Source organism: Diospyros lotus, chromosome 6 (assembly GCF_014633365.1).
Source record: "Diospyros lotus cultivar Yz01 chromosome 6, ASM1463336v1, whole genome shotgun sequence".
NCBI classification, from domain to species: domain Eukaryota; kingdom Viridiplantae; phylum Streptophyta; class Magnoliopsida; order Ericales; family Ebenaceae; genus Diospyros; species Diospyros lotus.
The window spans coordinates 32,712,748-32,737,171 of record NC_068343.1 but is presented as its reverse complement, the minus strand read 5'-3'; the positions used below and the strand labels follow the sequence as shown (position 1 = coordinate 32,737,171).

The 24,424-nt window shown below is 36.8% G+C and overlaps 1 protein-coding gene across 5 annotated transcripts in view; it reads left to right on the top strand.

Annotated features, from left to right (window-relative positions):
* Positions 1-6,323: 6,323 nt before the first annotated feature.
* LOC127803723 (E3 ubiquitin-protein ligase RGLG3) overlaps positions 6,324-24,424 on the top strand; it is a 33,892-nt gene continuing 15,791 nt past the window's right edge. For 2 of the 5 annotated variants that reach the window (XM_052340164.1, XM_052340163.1), the window contains exons 1-5: positions 6,324-6,559; positions 9,548-9,816; positions 16,904-16,988; positions 17,068-17,208; positions 17,302-17,415. In XM_052340164.1, coding sequence (XP_052196124.1) covers positions 9,586-9,816; positions 16,904-16,988; positions 17,068-17,208; positions 17,302-17,415 — 571 coding nt within the window. In that variant the 5' untranslated portion in view covers positions 6,324-6,559; positions 9,548-9,585. Of the gene's footprint in view, positions 6,565-9,547; positions 9,817-16,903; positions 16,989-17,067; positions 17,209-17,301; positions 17,416-24,424 lie in introns of all 5 variants that reach the window. The other 3 variants (XM_052340162.1, XM_052340160.1, XM_052340161.1) reach the window with 2 other exon arrangements.

Below are 24,424 nucleotides of genomic sequence, written 5' to 3'. Positions count from 1 at the left end.
AAGAGTACTGAACTCAAAACATATATAGCATTTGAAAATACATTTAAGGTCTGTACCTTTTTTGGTTCATTGCAGTCACGTGCAAAGTGTCCTTTATTTCCACAATTATAGCACTTTACATTCGTCATGTTCTTCTTTTTGGAGGGATTACGAGCTGGTCCTTTACCTTTGCCATGGTGACTCTCAGATTTTTCAAAACGAGCACATTTGCTTTTCTTTGGGATATGATTTCCTTTCTTTCATTTGTAAGGAAATTTACGTTTAAACTTGGGAGAGCCTTTGGAGCTAGATGTCATCGTATAGACATCAGTTATTAGGTCTAGAGGCCTCGATATGGTCATCTTCTAACTTCAAATGGCGTGAAGCATCGACCATTGTCTTTATGTTCACGTTATGAGTAAGCAAAATTTTCATATGTTCCCAGTTGTGGGGTAGAGATATGATAACAACTTGCACTTACTGTTCATCAATGAGGTTCACATCAGCATCCTTAAGTTCATTGACCATATTGGTCATTTCTCGAATATGCTGTCTCATGTTGTGGTTTGGGCGCTTTTTGTTAGTATCAAACTTAATGGTTAGTTGTCATACATTTGCAACCGAAGTCGCCCTAAACTGCTTTTTAAAAGCATTCCACATTTCGTGCGCCAGCTCATGCTTCTTGAATTATTGCATAATGTCATTCTCTATATTGCTAAGTAACATAATGCGAGTAGTGACGTTCTTTTTCTTTCAGGCATTGTAAGCCTCTATGTCCCTCCTACGCTGTGCATTGATTTTTTCAGCAAGCTCCACCATAGTCTCATTTAGAGCTTCTATTGACTCTTATTCCTTAAGGACATACTAAATTTTCATACTTCAAATTTCATAATTATCCCCAAATACTAGCCTATTAATTCCTTGTTATGTGGCAACAACATGGTAAACAAAAATTGATACTGTTCTTCTTCAATCCATAATCCCCTATAACTGACAAATATAAGTTTTTGCATCATGTCACACATAATGATGAGGTGCTTATGTATATTTTATCCTTTCATTATCCGATAATTATCTAGCTACCTTTTCATTTCAATAACTTGGGCTCTTTGAGCAACAGTTTGGATAATTCTTGGGGTTCTTATTCATGTTATTTTCCTAAAAACAAATTAAAGAAAAAATGACAAAATAAGAATTTGACAAACAAATTCTTTAAATAATATTGTACAAAAAAAAATGTAATTTATGGACACATCCACTTATGGTTAATTAAGAACCTCAAAATATGTCATTAAAAAATATTAACTAATAATAATATTTATTTTATTGTTAACTAATAAAATTTAATATTTTTTAAATTAAACTATCATAAAAAATAATTTAGAATTAACCAAACAAAGCCTTAACTTACAAAAAAACATCTTTTGAAAAATTTCAAAAAAACCAAATATAACCTTAAATTGACAATGTGTATTCTCTAGAAATCTTTGTCATTTCAATTTCACTTTTATTTCAATTTGAGTTTATTTTTTTTGTATTTGCATTTCATGTCAATTTGGGTTTGCATTCCAATTTCACACATTGTCCAATCACCTTTACATTGAACCGGAGGAAAAAGATAGCATTATGATTGACATGACAATTCAGAGATAATCAAAGCTTTTCTAATTTGCAGAGACACTTCTTAAGTGAACTTCCAATTTCACAATAGAATATTTGAAGCACCAACCCTTTTTCTGGTTCGTTGCTTTACCGCCACTACCATCTTCATCTGTATCTTCATCATCTGCAGCCATGAAGCCACACGAAGAAGACCCAAGAAGAAGATAAGTTGGTGGCAGTTGTTGCAGTCACCGAAGAAGGTAGGCATGACAAGCAGTCATCCGCACGAAGAAGATGACCTTTTGATTCTGGTATTTCTTTTACAATTTTATACAACAAGATTTTTTTGTACAACAATACGCATCTTTATGTGTATATTAACACATCTATATGTTATATATACACAAATAGTGACTGTGGATCCTTTGTATATGAAACGCTAAACATAAGTATATACACACATTGCTTAATCAGAAAACAACCAATGATGCTCTAATACTAATGTTGGAAATGATTAAATAAATGAATTTAAAAAAATATTAAACCACACTTACTTGATTACACAGCGGAGATTGGATCAATAGGTTGAATCACTAGTTAATTGAAGTCATAATGGATAACGTGTATTTCCACAACCTAAGTGTCTCATACATAGAGTTTTCTTTCGGATCAACCTTTTTTTTTTTTTTTTTTCTATTTTTTAAAGAGTTATACTAGAGATAGATAAACTATTTGCTCACTTCCTCGTGAAAAGAGGAAATGATGCCATTAGCAGTTGTTTCTGCAATCGCACATAACTTTGTAGATCTAGATTTAAAATTGGATCGAAAACTTATTATGGATGGATCTACTTGAGTTGAACCCAAATTTACTTCTAGACTAAATATAATAAGATGCACACATGTCAATCAAATTAAATTTGGAGTATTCACAATCAAATAATGATTATAATAATCATAAAAACAAAGTAATATTACCATTGTTACATATAGCCGTTTAGTTAAAGAGTAAATCATAAAAAAACTCAACTTTTACATTGTTTTCATTATTATTTTTTATTTGTAACAATGTTACAAAATTTAGATTCAACTTTTAATTCTATGAATTTTTATTTAATTTTAATTCTAGAATACCAATTATTGTCATTATATTTCATCTATAATTGTTAATGCGACAAATTATATTAGATGACTTAGTCAATGAGATTAAGAGAATTTGCAACATAAAGGTTTAAGAGATTACAAAAATACTAAATTGATGGTAACAACTTTATCCATCAACCAAAATCTAAAAACATGAACACAATCCTATAAACCCTCGAGCTACCCTTGTAACGATCCGTAAGTGGGTCTAGGAGTTATTAATATGTTATTTATGGGAATTGAAAATTTTGCCCTATTAGAATAAATGTGGAAAATATTTTTATGAGGCAAATTTATGTAAGTAAATTTTGTGGATAAATTATAAGTGTTATTATTATATATAGGAAGCTAAAGTAAGCCCATTTCTAATGAATTGGGGCTTTGAAATTGGGTTAAATCCAAATGTAAAATTTTGCATATCAAATTAAGTGTAGTTATAAAGCCCATTGGGGTTTATGATGAAAATGAGCCATTATATTTAATTAGGCCAATGATTTGGGTCTGGGCCCATGTATTTATATGAGTGGAAGGACAAAAATAGAAAAGAAATAAGAAAATGCAAAATGACCATAAGGGGCATGAGATATTTGTGTGTGTGTGTTTTATGTGGAGGGCAATATGGTAAAAGTAAAGGGGAGTGTGGTTGGCAAACCATTCCCTCCCCCTCACCTCCCCGTGCCTTGTTTAATTCTTTATTTTTTCATTTCCCAATCTTTCTTTCTCTCTCTCTTTCTCATGGCTTTCTTTTTCTTCTTCTTCCATATTTTTTTTTCCTGTTGGGAGCTTTAAGGTTGTAACTGAGGAGGCTTCTTTCTTTTCTTTTCTTCAGTTCAAGCATCTTCAAAGGCAAGTTCTTCTTGCACTCTTATTTTATTTTGTGCAAGCTTTCCTTATTTTCCATTGTGATGTTGAAATGTTTCATGGTTCTTGGTCCACTCATTAATAAAAATTATTTTTGGTATCGATTATATATTTTTTCTTTGAACCGTATGTTATGTCAAAGCTTTTGTTTGGTCTTTGTGTTAGTCTCGTTGGGGTTTGTTCACCCTATTTTTCATTCAAGGAATGACTTTTGTGGGTTAGGAAGCTAGTGGTGATTGTTTTGGGGTCATTTCGTGTGTTTGTGTGCGTTGAGTCGACTATTTTTGGGATTTAGTCGACTCAATAGAAACTTGTTTTCTCATATTTTGGTGCCAACCCTCGGCCTAGTCGACTAATAGGGGTTGATTAGTCGACTAAGCATTAATTCTTACTCGACTAAGCTTTAGTCGACTATTCCTTCTCCAAAAGTCGACTATTCATTTTTTTTTAGCACTGTGCGTGTTGCACTATTTTGAGCATAACTTTTGACGTAAAACTCAGAATTGCGATCCATTTGAAGCGTCATAAACTAGATTTCGAGATATTTGATTTGATATATAATACCCTATAATTTGATTATGATTTGAGTTGGTTAAGGCTTCCCTCAATCTAAATTAAGCATGATTGTTGATCTAAGTTGCTATTAATTGCTCCCTCTAGCATCACTCAACCCTCCAAAATGCTAGGATGTGATTGAAGATATGCATATGTGCATGAATGGGCTCATAAGTGAATATGTTATTGAAATGTTTAAATGTGCATGATGTGTACATTCTATAATGGAGCATATGTGTTATATTTATGTGAGATCTCATGAGCACGACATGGTATTATTATTTGTGCACCTATTATTTTGCATGGCGGCTATGTACTGAGGGGTGAAAAAATGATATCCTAAAGAGCGTCTTACGCAGGTAAGGTGGTGCTCAAGCTAATGAGTAGCAAATTGATTTTTATATATATGTATGCATTCATGCATGTGAATAAAGAACTTTGAGAGCCAATGTGATCCATGTATATGGAAGGCTGTGTGAACCAATGCAAAGTATGAAGATCCATGTATTCATGAGAAATTAAACAATGCATAATGACAATGGTATGGGAATGATTTTAATGATGGGAACTAATGGGAAATGCTACTCGTACTTGGGAAGTCGGGTCTATTCTACTTTGATTTATCCATGCTTCAACTCTGTTGCTCCATTTGTTGCAATATATGCTTACTTATGGAATGGTATTATTAATGAGAATTGAAGGATGGGTTTAAATTATATTGAGGATTTGGGTGTACTCTATTTTGTTATCCTTTCCTTTATTTTTGTTTCCGTTGTTATATATGTATACTTGCTGAGCCTTATGGCTCACTTTGAAATATGGGTTTTGATAAAGTATAAGAAAGTGTATTCTTTGAGGATGTTGATGTCCAGTCTAGAAGGCATGAACCAAATGGGCGTAGATGTCGAGTAATGATTTTCTTTGTCTCTAAGTTATTCATGCTTTCATATGTCGTGCTATGGATACTTTCCTTTACTATATACTTGTTGAGTCTTGCGGTTCACTCTGTTTCTTTTGTCATTCCAGAGAAGTGAAATATAGATATTGGAGCGAGTTTTGGTTAAGATGTATACAGAGATATTCCCATCTCAAGATCCATGGGTGTAATGTTGAGGGCAAGAAATAGAGAATTCATTTTGTTTTTAAGGCTTTAGTGTCCTTCTATTTTGAAAATGTATGGACAGTAAGTCCAAGATGATGATGTAATGAATGTTATATATTTATTTTGAGCTCCTATTGATAGTGAGCAAATGTGGAAATATTTTATTTTGACTCCTGATGATCATTGAACAAGTAAAAACAATTGGTGATAAACCTGAGTTATTATTTCTATATCTATTTTGTGACGACTTCCTTTCGAATTTCCTATGTTAGCGGGATTATCTGGAAGAGGGCCGCTATAACCCTGATACAAGATCATGCTTGTTTAATTAATGGCTCAATATATTTGACATTTTTACTAAAAATAATATAAATAAGTAGACTAAATTTATATTTTTACTTTTATACTTTTACATTTTTTTGGTATGATCACCAATTTTTTTTGTTATTTTGTTTACATTCGTAAACTTGATTATCGAGTCAATTTAACCTTTATATTTTAATTTTTTTATATAATAATCCAAACTTTTTGTTATTTCGATTATACTCTTCAACTTGTATTTTTTAGTCAATTTAATTTTTATATTTTTAAGTAAAAAAAAAGATAAATTAAGATGACAAAGTATATATTACAACGTCAAAGAATATGAATTAAATTGATTTAAAAATACAGATCTATAGATATAATTAAAATAATAAAAAATTTAATTTACGACATAAAAAAAGGTCAAAGTACAAGAATTTAATTGACTTAAAAATGCAATTTCAAAGATGCAATCAAAACAATGAAAATGAAAAATTTAAAATATTATACGAAAAAAATATAAAAATATAAAGATAAAAATATAGATTTCACCTATAGAATTAGGACATGTTTTTAAATAACTTTACTAAATCCTTTATAAAATTTCCTTGAAGATGATTTCTCTCAAACTTTTTTCTTTTTCAGATTTTGAACATATTTTATATTTTAATAATAAAAACAAATTATATATATATATATATATAGATATTCTCAAAGTTTTCAAACGGGTTTTCAAAAGCGGCCAACTCTGTCATCTCATGGCCATTTTGGTATTGAGGAGAAGAAACGGAAAGGAGGACATGATGAATCACAATGCATGCGTTGCACGCATCAAAGCAAAGACCTTTATTTATTTATTTATTGAAGAAAGCTGAGACTTCAAAGACTCCTCTTTTAATTGAAAGGAAAAAAACAGAATATCAAAAGCCAAGGCAAGACCAGAAACAGAGAAAGCTCAAAGCCCCCGGTCAACGCCATCACCTTAATTTGAATCTCCTCCACCTCTATCTACAAGGTGAGGTGATCAACACCTTCTCTCTATGTCTGTACGTATGTATGTGGATAAGATGTAGTTGCCCTAATACACCAATCTTTCTGTAATTCGTCTACTGAATGGATGTGAAAGTTTGCTTCAGTTGTAAGCATTTTTTGTATTATGGGTCTTCTGGCATTCAAGCTGATCTCGCATAGGATTGGAGGGTCCTTGTTTTGTTGCCTATGGGTTGAGAAGAATCTTTTGCCCTTTTGTTCAATTCCGCCTTGCTTCCGTCATTTTCTTCCGAAGTTGAATATGGGATTTTTCTGAGTCTCTCTCTCTCTCTCTCTCTGCGGCTTGGGAAATTTAGAACCGTGCTTTGTTCATTATTTACCGCTGGAGATGACAAAAGCTCAAGTAAAACGTTTCAGCTCCTTGATTTGTTCAATTTTGTTGCCAGTTGTTGTGAGGAAGAAAAAACAAGTGAGCAGCTGAAGTGAATTTACTCAAATTGCTAATAATCTCTTTTTCTTGACTTTGGTAGACAAAGCAGGAATTTTTTGTTTCAGCAAATTGGAACTTAATTCAATGAAACCGGGGTAGAACTTACTTTTTCTTTTGTGCGAAGTAGAGCTCAACATTCAGGTGGAGTGAACTAGATGCATGATTTGTTGATTTTAATTTGGATGTTACACTGCATAATAAGTCTTACTGAATATGTTACAATCTAGAGGGGACAGAGCCAAAGAAAAGAATAGATCTTGAATGTGTTTGTGTGAGATGCGGGATTAGCTAGTCTAGAAGACACAGTTATATCTACTAAATGAGAGGTGTTTCTAGATATCATTGTCAAGCTTCCTAAAACTTAAGCCCCCTATGTTCTCAGGATTTGATGTATTTGAGGATCAACAGTGTTTCTTGGATGGCGAAATACGGTTTGTAGGGCCCTTACATGTTCTAGTGGAAGGTCAGTGGAGTTGGGCAGATACAGATTGGAAGACAATGGGGAGACCTGGTATGAGTCCCTATTAGAGAGAATACCAACAGCCACCTCCTTTGGCTTGGGATGAGATCGATACTGCATTCAGGACAACATTTTTTCTTCTGGAAATTGTGAGGGATGCAAGGGCTAGATTATTTAAGGCTCTGATTCAAACTCCTAACATGAGTGTATTTGAGTTTGGCATTTCTTTATCACAGATCTCTTGTTATGCTCCTCATTTGGTTAGCACTGGGCAAATGAGGATTAAATGATCTGTAAGAGGATTAGTGGTCCACTATTTGGAGTTGAGGTACTGCAATCCTTTGAGACATATGCTGCTACTATAGATTGTTCCTGAATGCTGGAAATGAGAGAGATGCAAAATTATGTAGCTTGTGGGCTGCAGCATGAACGGGCTAAGACAGAAAGTTCACACAGTTGTAATTTTACCTGAGCGTTTATTCTTCTTGGAACACGACTGCTTCATGGTGTAACTTCCACAATCAAGAAGATGGGCAGTTAAGTGGAGAAGTAAGCTGTTATAATGGGTTGAGGTTGGTTACCAATGTACTTAAGGGGTTCAGCCAATTCTGTGTGGTTTGAGCCACTCAATCCACATGTACCTGTGGCCCCATGTGAACTATTCCTGCCCATATCAGCTCTGTTTTTTTAAATGAGTTATTGATTATCAGATTTCCTTATGCCCTCTAATTTCAGCAATTGACTATTTATGGATGTGCACTGTCTACGGATGTGCTGTAGGGATTGGTGTCTCAATAATATAAAATACTACGAATGAGGGTAACAATTCTAAATCTCTCTGTTTAACATTTCAGAATGTTGATCATTATCAGATTAGCAATACACAAAATGCGATACCATATTAGCTGATGCAGTTTCCATCTTGCATTATTTTGATGTCAATTACTCTGATAACAGGTTCAGGGAAAAAAAATCTGATAATGCTTAATTTTAAAGGACTTTGATAGAAGTATTTGAATCTGAACCTCTTGCGGGAGCAGCGGTAGAAAGTGAGAGAAAATTTAGTTCATGACTGCCACTTTTCACCACGTACTTGTTTGAACAAGTTATTTCGTGTGCTTCTTGAAGTAAGCTTTAATAGTATTTTCCATGTAGGAAAATCAAACCATGGAAATTTTATTAGAAAATCCCAATTATTACCTTTGTTGTTGCAGAACCATAGAGCAACTGGTTCAAATATATCTCCCACATCTTGGAAAAGTTTTAGTTTCCTTTTCTACTTCACACACCAGAGGCCTTATTTACTCTTTATTATTTCTTTATTTTCAATGTCATCCTTATTAAGTTCATTTTCCCAATAGTTAATCGAGGAATTTTATAGCAAACATACAGTACTTTGTCATTCTTACAAGGACTACAGCATAGTTACATTTGTGCTCCCCCCCCTTCCGGAACTGCATTTCTGATTGCACATATCTGATCACGGTACAAACGTGTATTGGAACGGGGAGGGAGATGACCTGGATCACTAAAAATGGAGATCCTGAATAGAAAAACTTTAAAGTGACTTGATAGCCCAAATTCAAAGGTCTAAACTCAGAAATCGTTGGAAGATGAAAGAAGTTCACCTTATCAGTAAGCTTTCGAGACTACTGTTAGCTTTAAATTTGTTATGTTAGCATTCATTTTTTTTTTTTTTTGCCTGTTTCTAGTTTTACTGTTATGGTCTTATGTTATTGTAGACTTGCTTTTTAGTCAAGTTGAACCTTATTTTCATTGCAATATCTTATCAATGTAACAAAAATTTTCCTTTGAATTTTAATAAGCATGCCAATACATTATTCAAAGTGAACCACAAACCAAGCTGACATACCAACTAATCCTATCCCCACAAATGTGTACCTTGCTAAGTTCTGTACCTCATACCTGAATGCATACCATGAATTGGGATGTACCATGGTCCATGTAACTATGGAATACAGCATTGAATAGAAAGTTGCCCCTACATGATTTAAGTGTTTTGTATTTAGAACTGACACATGATCCCCATACTTGTAATGCAGGACTATTGTTTTAGTGAAGCGTGTACTACATCTGAGTAATGGGGAACAGTGAATCAATGCCAGATGATGCTCCCAGAGATTTACATCAATCCACTTCATTTGCAGATAATTATCCCGCTTCATTTGCAGGAAGTTCAAACATGCAACCCCCTTCATATGCAGAAAGTTCAAATAACTTACCACCTTCATATGCAGGAAGTTCAGTGCAACCAAACTACCAAAGAAGGCATGAAGCCTACATAGCTGATAATTTCAGCTCCTTGGATGAGGTTTTAATTATTCCATTACTTTTTATATAGTAATCATGTCGATTGGTATTTTTCTTGTAATTCTTTATTCTGATTACAGTGTCAGTGGAGAGGCTAGCCTCCATTCAAGGTCTTTGTCATGGTATTTGATACTGTAGAGAACTCTGCTTCATTCAACTTTGGAGAGCATGTTAGATTGCGTCTTTATTTTTCTTTTTGTTTGATTAAAACATCAGGAAAGGAATCTTTATTCAATGTTCTTGTCACAACATTTAAAACCATTGTGTCACACCACTGCATTAGGCAACTTAAGAAAGATATTGGGGGTTTTCTTATTTTATATGTAAATATAAAATGGATATGTGCATCCTTGAGGAGGTAGAATATTGCCTTATATGAGACTATAATTGCTATACATTACTTTGTGCGAAGAGCGCATAATATATATGATAATTGTTTTCTTGATCCTGAAGGCAAGCTGATTAGTGAAAAAAAGATCTAAAAACAAGATCAGCTTTGGAAATTTACTAGTTCTTAGATTTAAACATGGAATATCTGCCTGTAAGTGAAGATATTGGTTATGTTTTACTGTCAGACTCATGGCATCACATGCTGAATGGCACTTGCCTTGAATGTCATACTGTTTTAGTGGTTTCCAGCATCATGGAAAGTAGGTTTGTGGATTCATGATTGAAGAGTCCCTGCAATTAGAGAAGCGTAGGGGCAGGAAATTTGGCGGGGTTAGGAGTTTCACTACTAAAAGTGTTTGGTAGTGAGGGTACACAGGCAGCATAAGAGTTCATCTGATGGATGCCATTCAAGGTTATTCAACATAAGTTCCATTCATCTTTCAAATCCTGTAAACCAATTCAGCACAATATGCACAAGCAAAGTTGGGTTTGTTTGTGCATGGCCTCCATATTTAGTTTATGAATTTGTCCAATAAAGGCACCTATGTTTAATTTTAGGCTGTAGGGCCCGTAACTCATTCCAGGTAAGTTGGAAATCAAGTCCATTTGTTTGCCATAAACCAGTTACATAAAACTCCAAAGTATCTGTCTTTCACCTATAAAACCAAAATGATAATAGGAACTGACCTACAAAGTTTCAGCTTCTATAGGGGTTTGGCAATTTTGAACAAAGTTAAAAATATAGGGTTCTTTTTCATTCCACAATTCCAATTCTTGGTTCTTTTTGTTGAATAGCATACATGTATGTCAAAGAAGAGTTCCTTTCCAATTATTCAGATCTTCTTAAGCATGTAGTTGTGGTTTATACCTCAATGAAGCTCAGATGTAACTGCTCCTGAGGAGAATGATGGAGATGGAATCAAAGATGTTTTTAGCAAAAGAGGTGGAGGATGACCACAAAAATTTGGTGGGAACTCTTAGGATGTTAAGCGTGATATGCATCATAATATCCTTACAAAAGATATGATCATAGGTAGAGATAATTGGTGACCTAGAATCCATGTAGCTGATCCCACCTAGTGGGATTAAAAGGCATGATATGTTATTATTGTGTTGTTATAGTGTGCCTATGCAATGGATCAGCACCAATTGCGCGAATCTAAGATATGCTTGGTGAGTGCTCTCTCAATGTAGGCATTTGACAAATATGACATCTTATAGAAGTGTTTGCACTTCTTGGGGCCTAGATCAAATTCCACTTGAAATCAAGAAATATTTGAGTGATTAATGGACAATTTGGTCACTAATTTACTTCATGAAGATCAATATCTGGACAATAATATTTGGTTGCACTTGCCATTGTGTGACTGGACTTTTAACTTAAAATTGGAACTTTAGTAGGGTATATGAAGATCAATAGATGGGTGATGATGTCATAAAACCTACTCATGTTCCTCTCACTCCTTTTTTTTTGGGACTAGGAGGTGTACCACGTGAGCCATTTTTTATTTGTTGTAAACTTAGAAAAGCATATGATGTTGTTCTAAAGAGAAGGGTTAGGTCTAGCATATATGGAATTTTACGGAAGAGAAGGGCATCGAGTAGATTGACATAGTGAAAAGGCATATATAGTTGACTAGTGTGAGGATGTTAAGAGAAGAAATAAATTAGTTTCTTCTCGGAATAAATTCATATTGAGGGTCAACACTGTTTCTCACCTTTTGGAATTAGTTATGGCTACACTTACCATAAACATTCAGAAACGCCCAAACTTTTGGCTCAGAGGTCACTGGTCTTCATGCCCAAGTATAAGGTCCTAGATTAAGTTCATTTTGCCCAATGCATGATGCTTTTGTTTCTTGAGAAAGTTTTGAGAGAGGAAAGGCTGTGATTTTAGAATAACTTTTGTAATCTTGAGAGAAGACTTGTAATCGGGGTGTAACCGGTTGTACTGATCGTTCTTTCTAATTAAAGAAGGCTACTCTTGGAGGGTTCTTAGGTTGGATGCAGGGTTGTCCTAAGGGGCAATCCGAATTAGGATAATCTCTTGTCTCATGTGGTTTGCTTTACTTTCTGTTCTGTTTATTATTTTAGTTTGGTTCTTTAACTTATTCTGTTAATTTTGTTCGTGAGTGTGTGCAATTGAGAGTGGCATAATTCTTGTCTAAGAAATCTGATCCATTGACTCTAGGTATAACAAATTGGTATCAGAGCCTATCCCTAGTATCAAGATTTGTCAAGATTTCATCTGTTTTGATTCTCGCTCATGGAATAGTGTCAAATAATGGCTACAACTAGATATGACATAGAGCAGTTTGATGGCTAGAATGATTTTGGCCTTTGGAAGATGAAGATGAGGGCTTTACTAGGAAATTTAGGACTTGATGTGACCTTAGATAGTGAGGAAAAACCACTAGAAACTCTTACGGATGAACAAAATAACTAAATAGAAAAAAGAAACCGACAAGAAAGCATTCAATACCCTGATATTAAGTCTAGGGAACAAAGTATTGCGAGAGGTGTCTAAAATGACCATCGCAGAAGCTCTTTGAAAAATGTTAGAAACCCTTTATATGACCAAGACTCTTTCTACCAAGTTATATTTAAAAACCAAGTTCTTTTCTTTCAAGATGGGTGAGGGTCAAAAGCTGTAAGATCATATTGACAGCTTCAATAAGCTATGTTTAGATCTCGAGAATATTGACATTAAATATGATGATGAGGATAAGGCATTAGTCTTATTGCACTCATTACTTAAATCATATGAGACCTTGGTAGATATCTTGAAACATGGTCGGGATAAATTGTCTTTGGATGATGTAGTAGGGGCTTTACATTCAAAAGAATTGCAGCAAAAGGTGGTTAGTGGTGCTCTCTCGGTTGGATCTAGACCGAATGGGAATGATCCTAGACAAAGAGGAAGGTCTAGATCAAAATCTAAGAATGGCAAGAGAATAATAAAATGCTATTACTGCCATGAGGAAGGGCATATCAAGAAGAATTTCCCTAAGAGAAAGAAAGAATTCCTAGAGAAAAACAATCCTAAAATCACCTCATCTCTATGTGAGTACAACTATGATAGTGCTGATGCCCTAGTAGTATCTGAAAATGCTGATGGAGAAGGATGGATAATAGATTCGGGGTGTTCTTTCCATATGTCTCCACATAGGAAATGGTTTGTGAACTATAGAGATTTGGTAGGTGGTAAGGTGTTATTAGGCAACAACCAAGAGTATAGGATCAAGGGTATTGGAGATGTAAGATTAAAGTTGCATGATGGATCAGTTAAAATCTTTAAATCTATGAGATATTTCCCAAGTTTGAAAAGAAATCTAATTTCCCTAGGTGAGTTAGATAGAATTGGTTTCTCCTATAAAGGAGATAATGGAGTCCTAAAAGTTGTTAAAGGATCACTAATAGTGATGAAAGCAGTCCTCACCAATGGTATTTATGTGATGCAAGCTTGCACTTTGTGTGGAGAAGCTGCAGCCACTAAAGAGAAAGCCTATGATAAGTATAGGCCATGGCATTGGCATTTGAGGATGGCTCACAAAAGTGAGCAAGGACAAAAGGAGGTATCTAAGAAAGGGATATTAGGAGAGGGAAAAGTTGCAGATGTGGATAAGAGCGAATCATGCGGATTTGGTAAAGCTACCAAAGTTAAATTCTCCAAAAAGGCCTTGAATTCGTCTATAGCCCCATTAGAGGTCATGCATTAGGATCTATGGGGCCCTATCCAAACCTTGTCTCATGGTGGAGCTAGGTTATTTGTGCCTATTAGAGATGAAGTTTCCCTAAGAAATCCCAAGCAATCATGAGCTTGCTGGAAAGTTGTCTTTGGTGTGAAGGGTTATGAGTTGTGGAGTTTGGAATGTGGTATGCCTAGGTCTATTATAGCTAGGGAACTTACCTACTATGAAAATTCCACCATGAAAGACATAAAATTAGACGATTCTAATGTCAAGGAAGGTAATCTAGAAGGCTGTGTAATATAAACAGCAAGTAGAATTTCTTGAAAATGTCTTAAATAGCCCCATGAACCAGGACTTAGAGAAGTAGATAATCTGGAAAATGATGAAGACAGCTCCATCGATCAAAATCCAGGTTAGAAAAGGGAAAGGGAAGAAAGATCATCTAGTATAGGCATTGAGCAAGGGAATGGAAGATATAATGTTGTCTAGGATAGGTAAAAGAAGGAATATAATGCCACCGGAGAGGTATGGAGTTATGGTCTAAGATTCCTATGCACTATTAAGTGCTATAGAAGAGGCTTGTGAGGAACCTCTTTCTTATGAAGAGGAAATGCACTCAAAAGACTCCAATAAATGGTTGGTTGCCATGAAATCAGAAGTGGAGTTACATTGAACTTTGGTGGATGAACCCTTAGGATAAAGGGGTGGTGAGCTGTGAAGTGACTATTTGAGATTAAGGTAGGTGCTGGAAATAAGAAAAACCTAGGTAAAAGACTAGGCTAGTGGCTATTAAGCTAGGACAGCACATTAAGACTTAATTGTTGTTTAAATGGTGTCACTAACAGCCTTTCTCCATGAAGGTTTAAGAGGAAATATTCTTATAGAGTAGCCCAAGTGATTTGAGGCTAGAGAAAGGTAAGCAAGTATGGTTTCTTAGAAGGTCTCCCTATGAATTAAGTCAATCCCCAAGGCATTGGTATAAGAAATGTGATTCTCTTATGATAGTCCGAGGGATTAAAATGAGTGCATTTGGTAGCTGTGATTATTTCAAAGATATGCCTAATGAGATGTAAATGTATCATCTCTGGTAATCAGCTATAGGGATCCTCAAGTTAAAAGCTGAGATTTAAGTCAGCAGTTGAAGTGTAGGATAAAGGAGAAGCTGGGAAAATATTAGGCATAGAAGTAAAGGGAAATAGACAGCATAAGGCAGCCTAGGTTATCCAAAATAGACATACCTTTGTGAGCTGGTAAAGAAGTTTAAAGTGCAGAGCAGTCCCTAATAATGAAGCAAACATAAGAGAAATGAGTAAGGTTCTTACTCAAATGCAGTGGTAAAGCCTAAAGGCCGGAATAATTTCATTAGGAAAATCCTTGAGAAGGAGGAATTAATCCTAAATAAAAGGTTGCAGGTATAGACAATGCAGCTGAAATGTTATCCAAGGTTGTTCCATTGTCAAAATTTATAGCATCATTTGGAAATTCTTAATGTTTGTTTGTGTTGATGATCAGGTGTATCATGCTGGAACCAAAAGAAAGAGCAGGTCAAGGCTTTGATGGATGAAGAATGGAATGAATCATACTCAAGACAATGGTGGAGAATTGTTAGAGTTTGTCTAGAGTATTGATGGCAGTGGTAGCAGTGTTTTTGAACAGGTTATTATGCGGTTTTAGAGGGTAGAGATAGGTGATGGCCTCACTTGTAATTAGCTATTAAGTTGAGGGGTAAATCGGTAATATCCATACTAGTTTTGTAATAGCCTAGGAATTATCACCCTAATATTCTATAAATATGGAAGGGGGGCTAGACATAAAAAAAACATGATGCTTTTGTTTCTCGAGAAAGCTTTTAGAGAGGAAAGGCTTGATTTTAGAATAGCTTTTGTAATCTTGAGAGAAGGCTTGTAATCGGGGTGTAACCGGTTGTACTGATTGTTCTTTCTAATCAAAGAAGGCTACTTTTGGAGGGTTTTTAGGGTGGATGTAGGGTTGTCCTAAGGGGCAATCCGAACCAGGATAATTTCATCTCATGTGGTTTGCTTTACTTTCTGTTTTGTTTATTATTTCAGTTTGATTCTTTACCTTGTTCTGTTAATTTTGTCCATGCGTGTGTGCGGTTGAGAGTGGCATAATTCTTGTCTTAAGAAATCTGATCCAGTGACCCTAGGTATAACAAATCCAGTATGGAAAGTTAGAGGTCTCCAGAAAAAAAGAGGAAAGAAATTTGAGATTGGTATGGTTTGTCAGGTGAATTTAGGCAAAATAATTTCATTTTAAGATGTTATTTAGGGTAGTAAAGAAATCAAGTAAAGCCAAGGAACACAAGGGTCAAGGAATGTGTGAGGACTAGGGAGATGACTTCCTTTTTAAGGAGATAGGAAGATGCAGATGGTTGATATCAAGATTGTTGGTGTGATTAACCTCTGTGGAAGTTTAGTTTTTGGAAAAAAAGTTATATGAATCTGAAGGGATGCTTCAGTGAGTGCTACCACAGTTCAGGAAGGACCATTAATCCATGATTCATCATACATTTAAATTTCATTTTAAGATGTTATTTAATTATTTCCTTTTTCTGAGTGAGGCAAAATAAATGGATTTATCTAAAGAATATTGTGATACCATAATTCTTTGACATTAATTCTTAATCTCAGATCTTCTAGTTTGATCATTACCTGCTTGTCATGACTATTATAGTTCTATACATGCCAGTGGAATGCTACCTCTAATTTTGTTAATTTCAGTACGTGTAATTCACCTTTTTTCCATTTCAAGCAAGATGAATGGTGACTATATTTGTCATTTGCAAAGTGGGCTCTTGAGCTTCTAAGGAAGCTTAAATGGGAATTAGAAAAAGACATTGCCATCAATTGATAACAAAATTACCTTTATAAATAACTTGCATTTTTAAAAAGAAATCCTGCAATTTCATCTTTCTTATCTGTTTCTGACGTACATATTTACCATTCATTGGATGGAATATTTCTAATTTGGCAATCATATTCCTAGGTAATCTCTGCACTGAGGGAAGCTGGCCTTGAATCATCAAATTTAATTCTTGGTATTGATTTCACAAAGAGCAATGAGTGGACAGGTGACTTTATTTTGGGAGTGGTGTTTATGTTATTACTTCAATCAGTTGAGAAAATCACTTGACATTTTAATGATTGTAGGCAAGCATTCATTTAACAGGAAAAGCCTCCATGCAATTGGTGACAAACCTAATCCGTATGAGCAAGCAATCTCTATAATTGGCCACTGTTTGTCTCCTTTTGATGAAGATAACTTGATACCATGCTTCGGATTTGGTGACGGTTAGTCTTTTTTCACAACTGCACTACCGTTCTTTCATTTCTACTTGAATTTGTTGTCTAAATAATTCCATTTTATCTTATTTTTGTTGGTAGCAACAACACACGATCAGAATGTGTTTAGCTTTTACCCTGATCACCGATACTGTCATGGATTTGAGGAAGCACTTTCGCGTTACAGAGAAATTGTTCCTCACATAAAGTTATCAGGTTATTGAACATTCCATCCTTTTGGCTCTGTATTGTTTGACTTCATAGAATAATGTGTCATCAGTTAAAAGTTTGATCCATAGTCCACTGGATATAGAAAAAAGGGATGAAGAATGTATTACTCATCACTCTATAGTTATTTAAAAATTGAAGGCAGAAATGTTTCGTCATGCAAGAACCTCTAGTTTTTGTGCCTATCATAACAAAAGTTTGGAATGACTAAATTTTGTTGCATTAGAAATTTTAGTTTCAATAAATGGATTGATGTTGGCTGGATTTAACTCTGACCAGAATGGAGTATGAATCGTCTCTAGACTATCGCTATCATCAAATAGCACCTTATCCTAGCCAAGTTAGGATCAATTGCACAGCATTCTTAACCTCAATCAACTTCTAGAAGTCACTATAGAAGCCAAAGAATATTGTTAAATAATGTTGTATTGTATTACTGATGTATAATACATACATCTGTCTACAAGCATATACAAGAATCACCATAATACTCTCACTTATATACCTTAATACTCTCCCCCAAGCTAGAGCATATAATATTGAACATGCCTAGCTTGTTACAAGTGTAACTCACATGAGGACCTCTAAGTGAGTTAGTGCATAAATCAACTAACTAATCATTGTCATGTACCTATACCATAGGGTGTTACATTGAGGGTAGTTATAGCTATAAGGGGGTTGTACCTAGATATATGCATTGCAAGTTGTACTCGGAGATTAGGTAACTGTTTTTGGTGCTAATCTCCAGCTGTGGATCAATATATAAGACTTGACCCGGCCATTTTTCAAACTATTGAATACAATTGAGAAGTTCTGATTTCCTACCTCCAATTCTCTCTCTCTCTCTTTGTGTCTCGATTCTTCCCTCTCTTTCTACAAACCCCTTTCTCTCGCGCCTAATTCTCATCCAAATTGGCTGAGAATTCTTTGTCAGATCTAGGATATGACATTTTGGTATCAGAGCAAGTTCCTGGCTGACGATCACTTAGGTGATCAATTCCTAATGGTTGACGACACTCGAATGAAGCAGATAGAGTTGCAATTGCAACAGGTGACGACGACAGTGGTGGAGATGCAAGCTCGTATGGGATCCATGGGGGAGACGATTGGAACAATGGTGGATAAGAAGTTGGACGATGTCACAGATTGACTACAGGGAGACATGCACAATTCGATCCAAGAAGAGATGAAGGAGTAGAGCAACACGTTGCTACAGATGCAACAATTCATGCTCATGTTCTCCAGCCAAAATCAAGTAAGGATCTCACTTGATTTTCCCCCTAGAGATAGGTTAGAACCAATCCTCCCAGGAATTGGAATCAACAACAAGGCGGCTATATCCTTGGAGTTTGAGGGTGAACCACCCATTATGGGTAAAAATGTGGTGGAGAACGGGTGACCCCTCACCAATCCAATTTTCCGGTGCCAAAATTGGAATTACACCTATTTGATGGGCAAAAGCCCCGGTAGTGGGTGAGGCGATGCAAGAAGTTGTTCAGCATCCACCAAGTGGCTAATAGCCAAAGGGTTACCTTGGAGTTGACCTATCTAAATGATGTTGGAGATGTGTGGTTTCAGGGATGGTCCAAAGTGAGGGATGGTTGCAATTGGGATGAATTTGTTAAAGTATTGTGTGAGAGGTTTAAAGATTGTGGCATGATGAATATCATAGAGGAATTCAACAAGCTAAAACAGGATGGGACGATACAAGAATATCAACTCAAATTTGAGGAGTTGAAATCACTCATGCTAAGACGTAACCCCTACATGACTGAGAAATACTTCGTATCAAGCTTCATTAGTGGCTTGAACGATGATCTTAGACCTACGGTGAAGATGTTGAAGCCTAAGACAGTGTAGGAAGTAGCTGAGAGTGCTTTTTTGTAGGAACTATCAGTGGAAGCACTGATGAGGAAACATAGGATGCAAGGTAAGGGGGGAAACTATGGTGTGATGCAGGTAGGAAGGAAGGCGTAGGGGAAGGATCTTGTTAAAACGGGCATAGGGTTCAGGTATCAGATGATCCCACCATCTGCCCACCGATGCAACAAAGGGGAAAGCTCATAGAACAAAGAAGGCAAGTTGGTTTGTGCTACAAATGTGGAGATAAGTATTCACTAGGACACTAGGGTAGGAAGCAATTATTTCTATTAGAAGGGAGAGAAGAAGAAGAAGATACTGGGAGAGAAAGGTGTCACGACTTTTTCATGAATTTGGTACATTCCTAGTCCGGAATGGATTAGGAGATGATTTCGGTAAGAATAGAATAGAACAGAGCAAGGGAGAAAGAGAGTGAGAAGGAAGAAAGTGAGAGAGAGAGAGAGAGATAAAGTGAGAAAGGTAAGAGAAGGAAGAAGAAGTTTCTGATATTCAATTCAACAATAATTCCCTAGCATAGCTTAGGAGAATATATACAACCGGTAGGGTGTAGGTGCTGCCATAGCAGATCCTTCCCTCATTCGGCTATAACCAACCTTTTGTCCTATTCCAGCCCCTCCACATGGGGAATCTTATTGCCTTGCCTAGCTAATACTAATAGAGGAATTACAGCAATAAGAGAACAAAATTACAACAATAAAGGAATTATAATAGTAAAAGAAAATCAAGATTTGCTACTCTAATTCGCTGCCCGAACGAGCCTTCCGTGACAATTCCCCCTCCCTTACACCTTTCTTGTCCTCAAGAAATGCCAAGGAGGCTAGCGGCCCTTGGGTATTGTTTGAGTAAATTAGGTAGGTATTCCCAAGTGTTGCTTCCTATTGTTCCACCCTACCACTTAACTAGCTCTTGGATGAGTGGAACTCCTTGGTTGTAAACCACCCTTCTGTCCAAAATTGCTTTCGGTTCTTCCACCCTACCCGCCTCCTTAGGAATTGTGGGCATTGCTGGGTTCACTTGTTCAGACCATGTTGTCTTCTTCAGTAAGGAGACATGGAAAACTGGATGGATATGGGTTCCCTCCGGAAGCTGTCAACGATAAGCCACTTTTCCCACCCTTTCTAGTATGGAAAATAGACCAAAATACCTTGGAGCAAGCTTTGATACCGACCTTTGAGTAATAGCCTTCAAGCGGGGTTGCCTTAATCTTAAGTAAAGCTTCTCTCCCACCTCAAACTCCCTATCACTTCTCCTCTTATCCGCAAATTGCTTCATCCTATTTTGAGCTGAGGCTAACTCTTGCTTCAGTTGTTGCAATACCATCCTCCTCTGCTACAAGTATTCTTCTACTGAGGCTCCAATGGGATGCTCTCCTATAGCCGACAATAGAGGAGGCTTGTATTCGAAGAGAGCCTCGAATGGGGACATTTTCAAGGAGGAGTGGTGGTTAGAGTTGTACCACCATTGGGTCAAGGAGAGCCATCTATTCCAGCTCTTGGGCTGCAAGATGTAGATACATCTTAAATAAGTTTCCAAGCCTTGATTTACTCGCTTAGTATTTTCGTCTGTTTGGGGATGATAGGCGGAAGACATATTCAACTTAGTTCCAACACCCTCATATAAGATCCTTCCATAGGTTGCTTCTAAAAATCTTGTCACGATCTGAAATAATTGTCTTAGGAACCCCATGCAAAACTACCACTTGATCCATGAAGATCCTAGCCACTTCTTGGGCTGTATAAGGATGGGCAAGTCCTATAAAGTGAGCAAACTTGGTGAATCGGTCCACAACCACCAATATGCTATCTTTTCCTTATGACTTAGGCAACTCTTCGACAAAATCCATAGAGACACTAGACCAAGCTTGCTCGGGCACTAGTAGGGGTTGTAACAGCCTAGGGTAGGCCACATTCTCATCCTTGCACCTCCAGCAAATGTCACATCCTAACACAAACTTTCTTACCTTTGCCCTAAGCCCTTGCCAATGAAAGAGTTGCTTCACTCAAAGATAAGTGTTCTGGATTCCCGAGTGTCCCCCATTGGAGATTCATGCAATGGTTGCAAGATCCTTCTCTTGAGATATTCATTATCCCCAATTACAATCTGGCCATGATATCTTAGCATTCTGTCCACTAAGGTATACCCTTCAACCTCCTCAATTCCCACAACTACCTTCTCTAGTATTTCCCTCACTTTTTCATCTCCTTCATAACTCTTTATCACTTGTTGGCACCATTTGGGAATGTAAGTGGTTATGGCTGCCGCACTTCCCTCCTCATGACACATTGAAAGTGCATCTACAACCATGTTTTCTTTCCCTTTTTGTATTGTATTGAGTAGTCCAAGCCCATCAATTTGGCCATGCCCTTCCTTTGCAATTGTGTTTGTAGTTTCTTCTATAACAAAAACTTTAAACTTTCGTAGTCATCTTTATTATAAACCTTCCTACTTTTAGGTAATGCCTCCATTTATCTATAGCCATCAACAATGCTAGGAACTCCTTCTCATATATGCTAAGCCCCAAATGTTTAGGGCTCAAAGCTTGGCTTAAGAATGCCAATGGCCTCCCTTCTTGAGCCAGGACCGCCCCTATACCACTCCCATAAGCATTTGCCTCAAGGACAAAGGGCTTATTAAAGTTAGGCAGCCCTAATACTGGTACCCCGCTCATAGCTTCCTTCAACTTCTCAAAGGCCTCTTCTGCCTCAGGTCCCTAGCTGAAATTCCCCTTCTTTAGCAATTTAGTTAGGGGTTTGGTAATGATCCCATAGTTTCTTACAAACCGACAATAGTATCCAGTAAGTCCTAGAAATCCCCTGAAAGCTCTTACTAAATTAGGCCTCGGCCAGGACACCATGGCTTCCACTTTCTTTGGATCAGTGCTAACTCCCTCCTTGGATATGATGTGCCTCAAATATTCTACCTGCCCTTGACCAAATGCACACTTAGATTTCTTAATGAAAAGATGGTTAGATCTGATGATATCCAGAGTGGTCCTAAGGTGAATTAGGTGTTGGTTAAGGAAAGGGCTATAGATGAGTATATTATCAAAGAACACAAGTGTAAACTTTCGAAGATAGGGCTCGAGTATTCTGTTCATTAAGGATTGAAAAGTGATCAGGGCATTGGTGAGCCCAAATGGCATCACTAAGAATTCAAAGTGCCCGTGGTGAGTCCTAAAAGCTGTCTTATGTATATCTTCCAGGCTCATCCGAATTTGGTGGTATCCCGAACGCAAGTCAAGCTTTGAAAAGAATTGGGCATGGTGAAGTTCATCTAAAAGGTCTTCCACCAAAGGTATAGGTAATTTGTCTTTGATGGTCATGGCATTAAGTTGGCAGTTGTCCACACAAAATTACCATGATCCATCATTTTTCTTGACTAATAGGACATGAGAAGTAAATGGGCTTTGGCTAGGTCTAATGATGGATTGTTGGAGCATTTCCCTAACCATTTTCTCTATTTCATTCTTTTGAAATGGAGGATATCGATAGGATCTCACATTAACGACTTCGGTGTTTGGTTTTAAATGAATTGTATGGTCAAATGATCTGGTAGAAGGTAGGGGTTTAGGTTCCATAAAAAGGTCCTCATATTCTACTAGCAATTCATTAATACAATCCAAGTGATTTACCTGGTCAGGGAGTTCCATGGGTGAACTGACAGTTAGGTAGGCATTTCCGTGACCTCCATGTAATTCCTCAGCTGCTACGATGGAGAAGAGACTAGCCAATTGACTCCATTTTCCTTTAAGTATCCTCTGCAACCTCTTCCCTGTCATCATCTTGCATGTCCCAGCTTCCTTATCCCCTATTATAGTATCATCCTTCTTCCCTCCTTTTTGAATGATACCTCCATCCGATTAAAGTCAAAGCTAATTGGGCTTACCCCTTTCCTCCAATCCAACCCTAAGACTACATCACAACCCTCCAACTGTAACAAACTTAGGTCTGCTTCTAATTTCTCCCCCTGCATCTCCCAGTAGGACCCATTACAAGTCGAGGTACTCATCACCCTGCATTCTCTGAAGCTTGCTCCACCGACTAAGGTCTCAACACCTTCACCATTGGCCTGAGCTCATCATTGAGACCACTTAGATAGCTTGCCACAAAGTAGGTCTTTGAGAGGTGAGGATTATGTTGGATCATGAGAGATCTCAACTCCTCAAAATGTTTTTGGCAGCTCTCCACACTATCAGTTTGCCTTAGTTTGTTGAACTCTTCTATGATGTCCACTATGCTTCTCTCCCCAAACCTTTCACATAACCTTTCAGAAAATTCCTCCCATGTGTAAATCCTCCCTTGTCTAATGCTCACTTGGTACCAGGCATCAACCACCTCATTGAAATAGACTACAACCAATGGTACTTCTACCTCTTAGGAATGCCATACCATTGAAACATCCTTTCACATTTCCTCAGCCACCATTGAGGATTGACTCCCTCGAACATGGGAATCTCCTTCCGGGGCATCGGAAACCCTGGATGTTGAGGATTTATAGGGCCTTCTCGACCCCTATCCATCAAACCTTCTAACTCCTCTTTTGGGTCTGTCATGAACCTAGGGTTTAGCCTAGGGTTGGATTGGAAATTGGAAGAATGAAGGGAGAATTTAGAAGAAGGATAGGGAAGAATAGAATGAACAAAGGGAGAAAAGAGAATTGAGTGAGACGAGAGAGAGAGAGAATAGGATAATGTTATATTCTATTTTTGCATCATTCTCCCATGGAATGGGATGAATACATATAGGTGCTTGGTGTGGGTGTGGATGTAGCAGATCATCCTCTCCTCCAGTAGTTACAACAAACTATTTTGTCCTTTTCCTAAGGCCACACAGGTGGCCTTCCTAATTCTAACATAATTGATAACTGGAATATAGATGCAACAATTAAAGTAAAAGAAATATAGCATAGCCTCTTGAATAAATAGAAATAAGACGGAAATTAAAAATGTAAAAAAAGCTATAGTCGTGACAATTTCCCCTCCCTTAGAACATTTCTTGTCCTCAAGAATTGCTAAGAAGGCTCGCAGCTCTTGGAAAATGCTGCAGTAGACTTGGTAGATACTCCCATGTGTTGTCCTTGTTGCTTCCTTGTTCCCATTTCACCAGTACTTGGATGA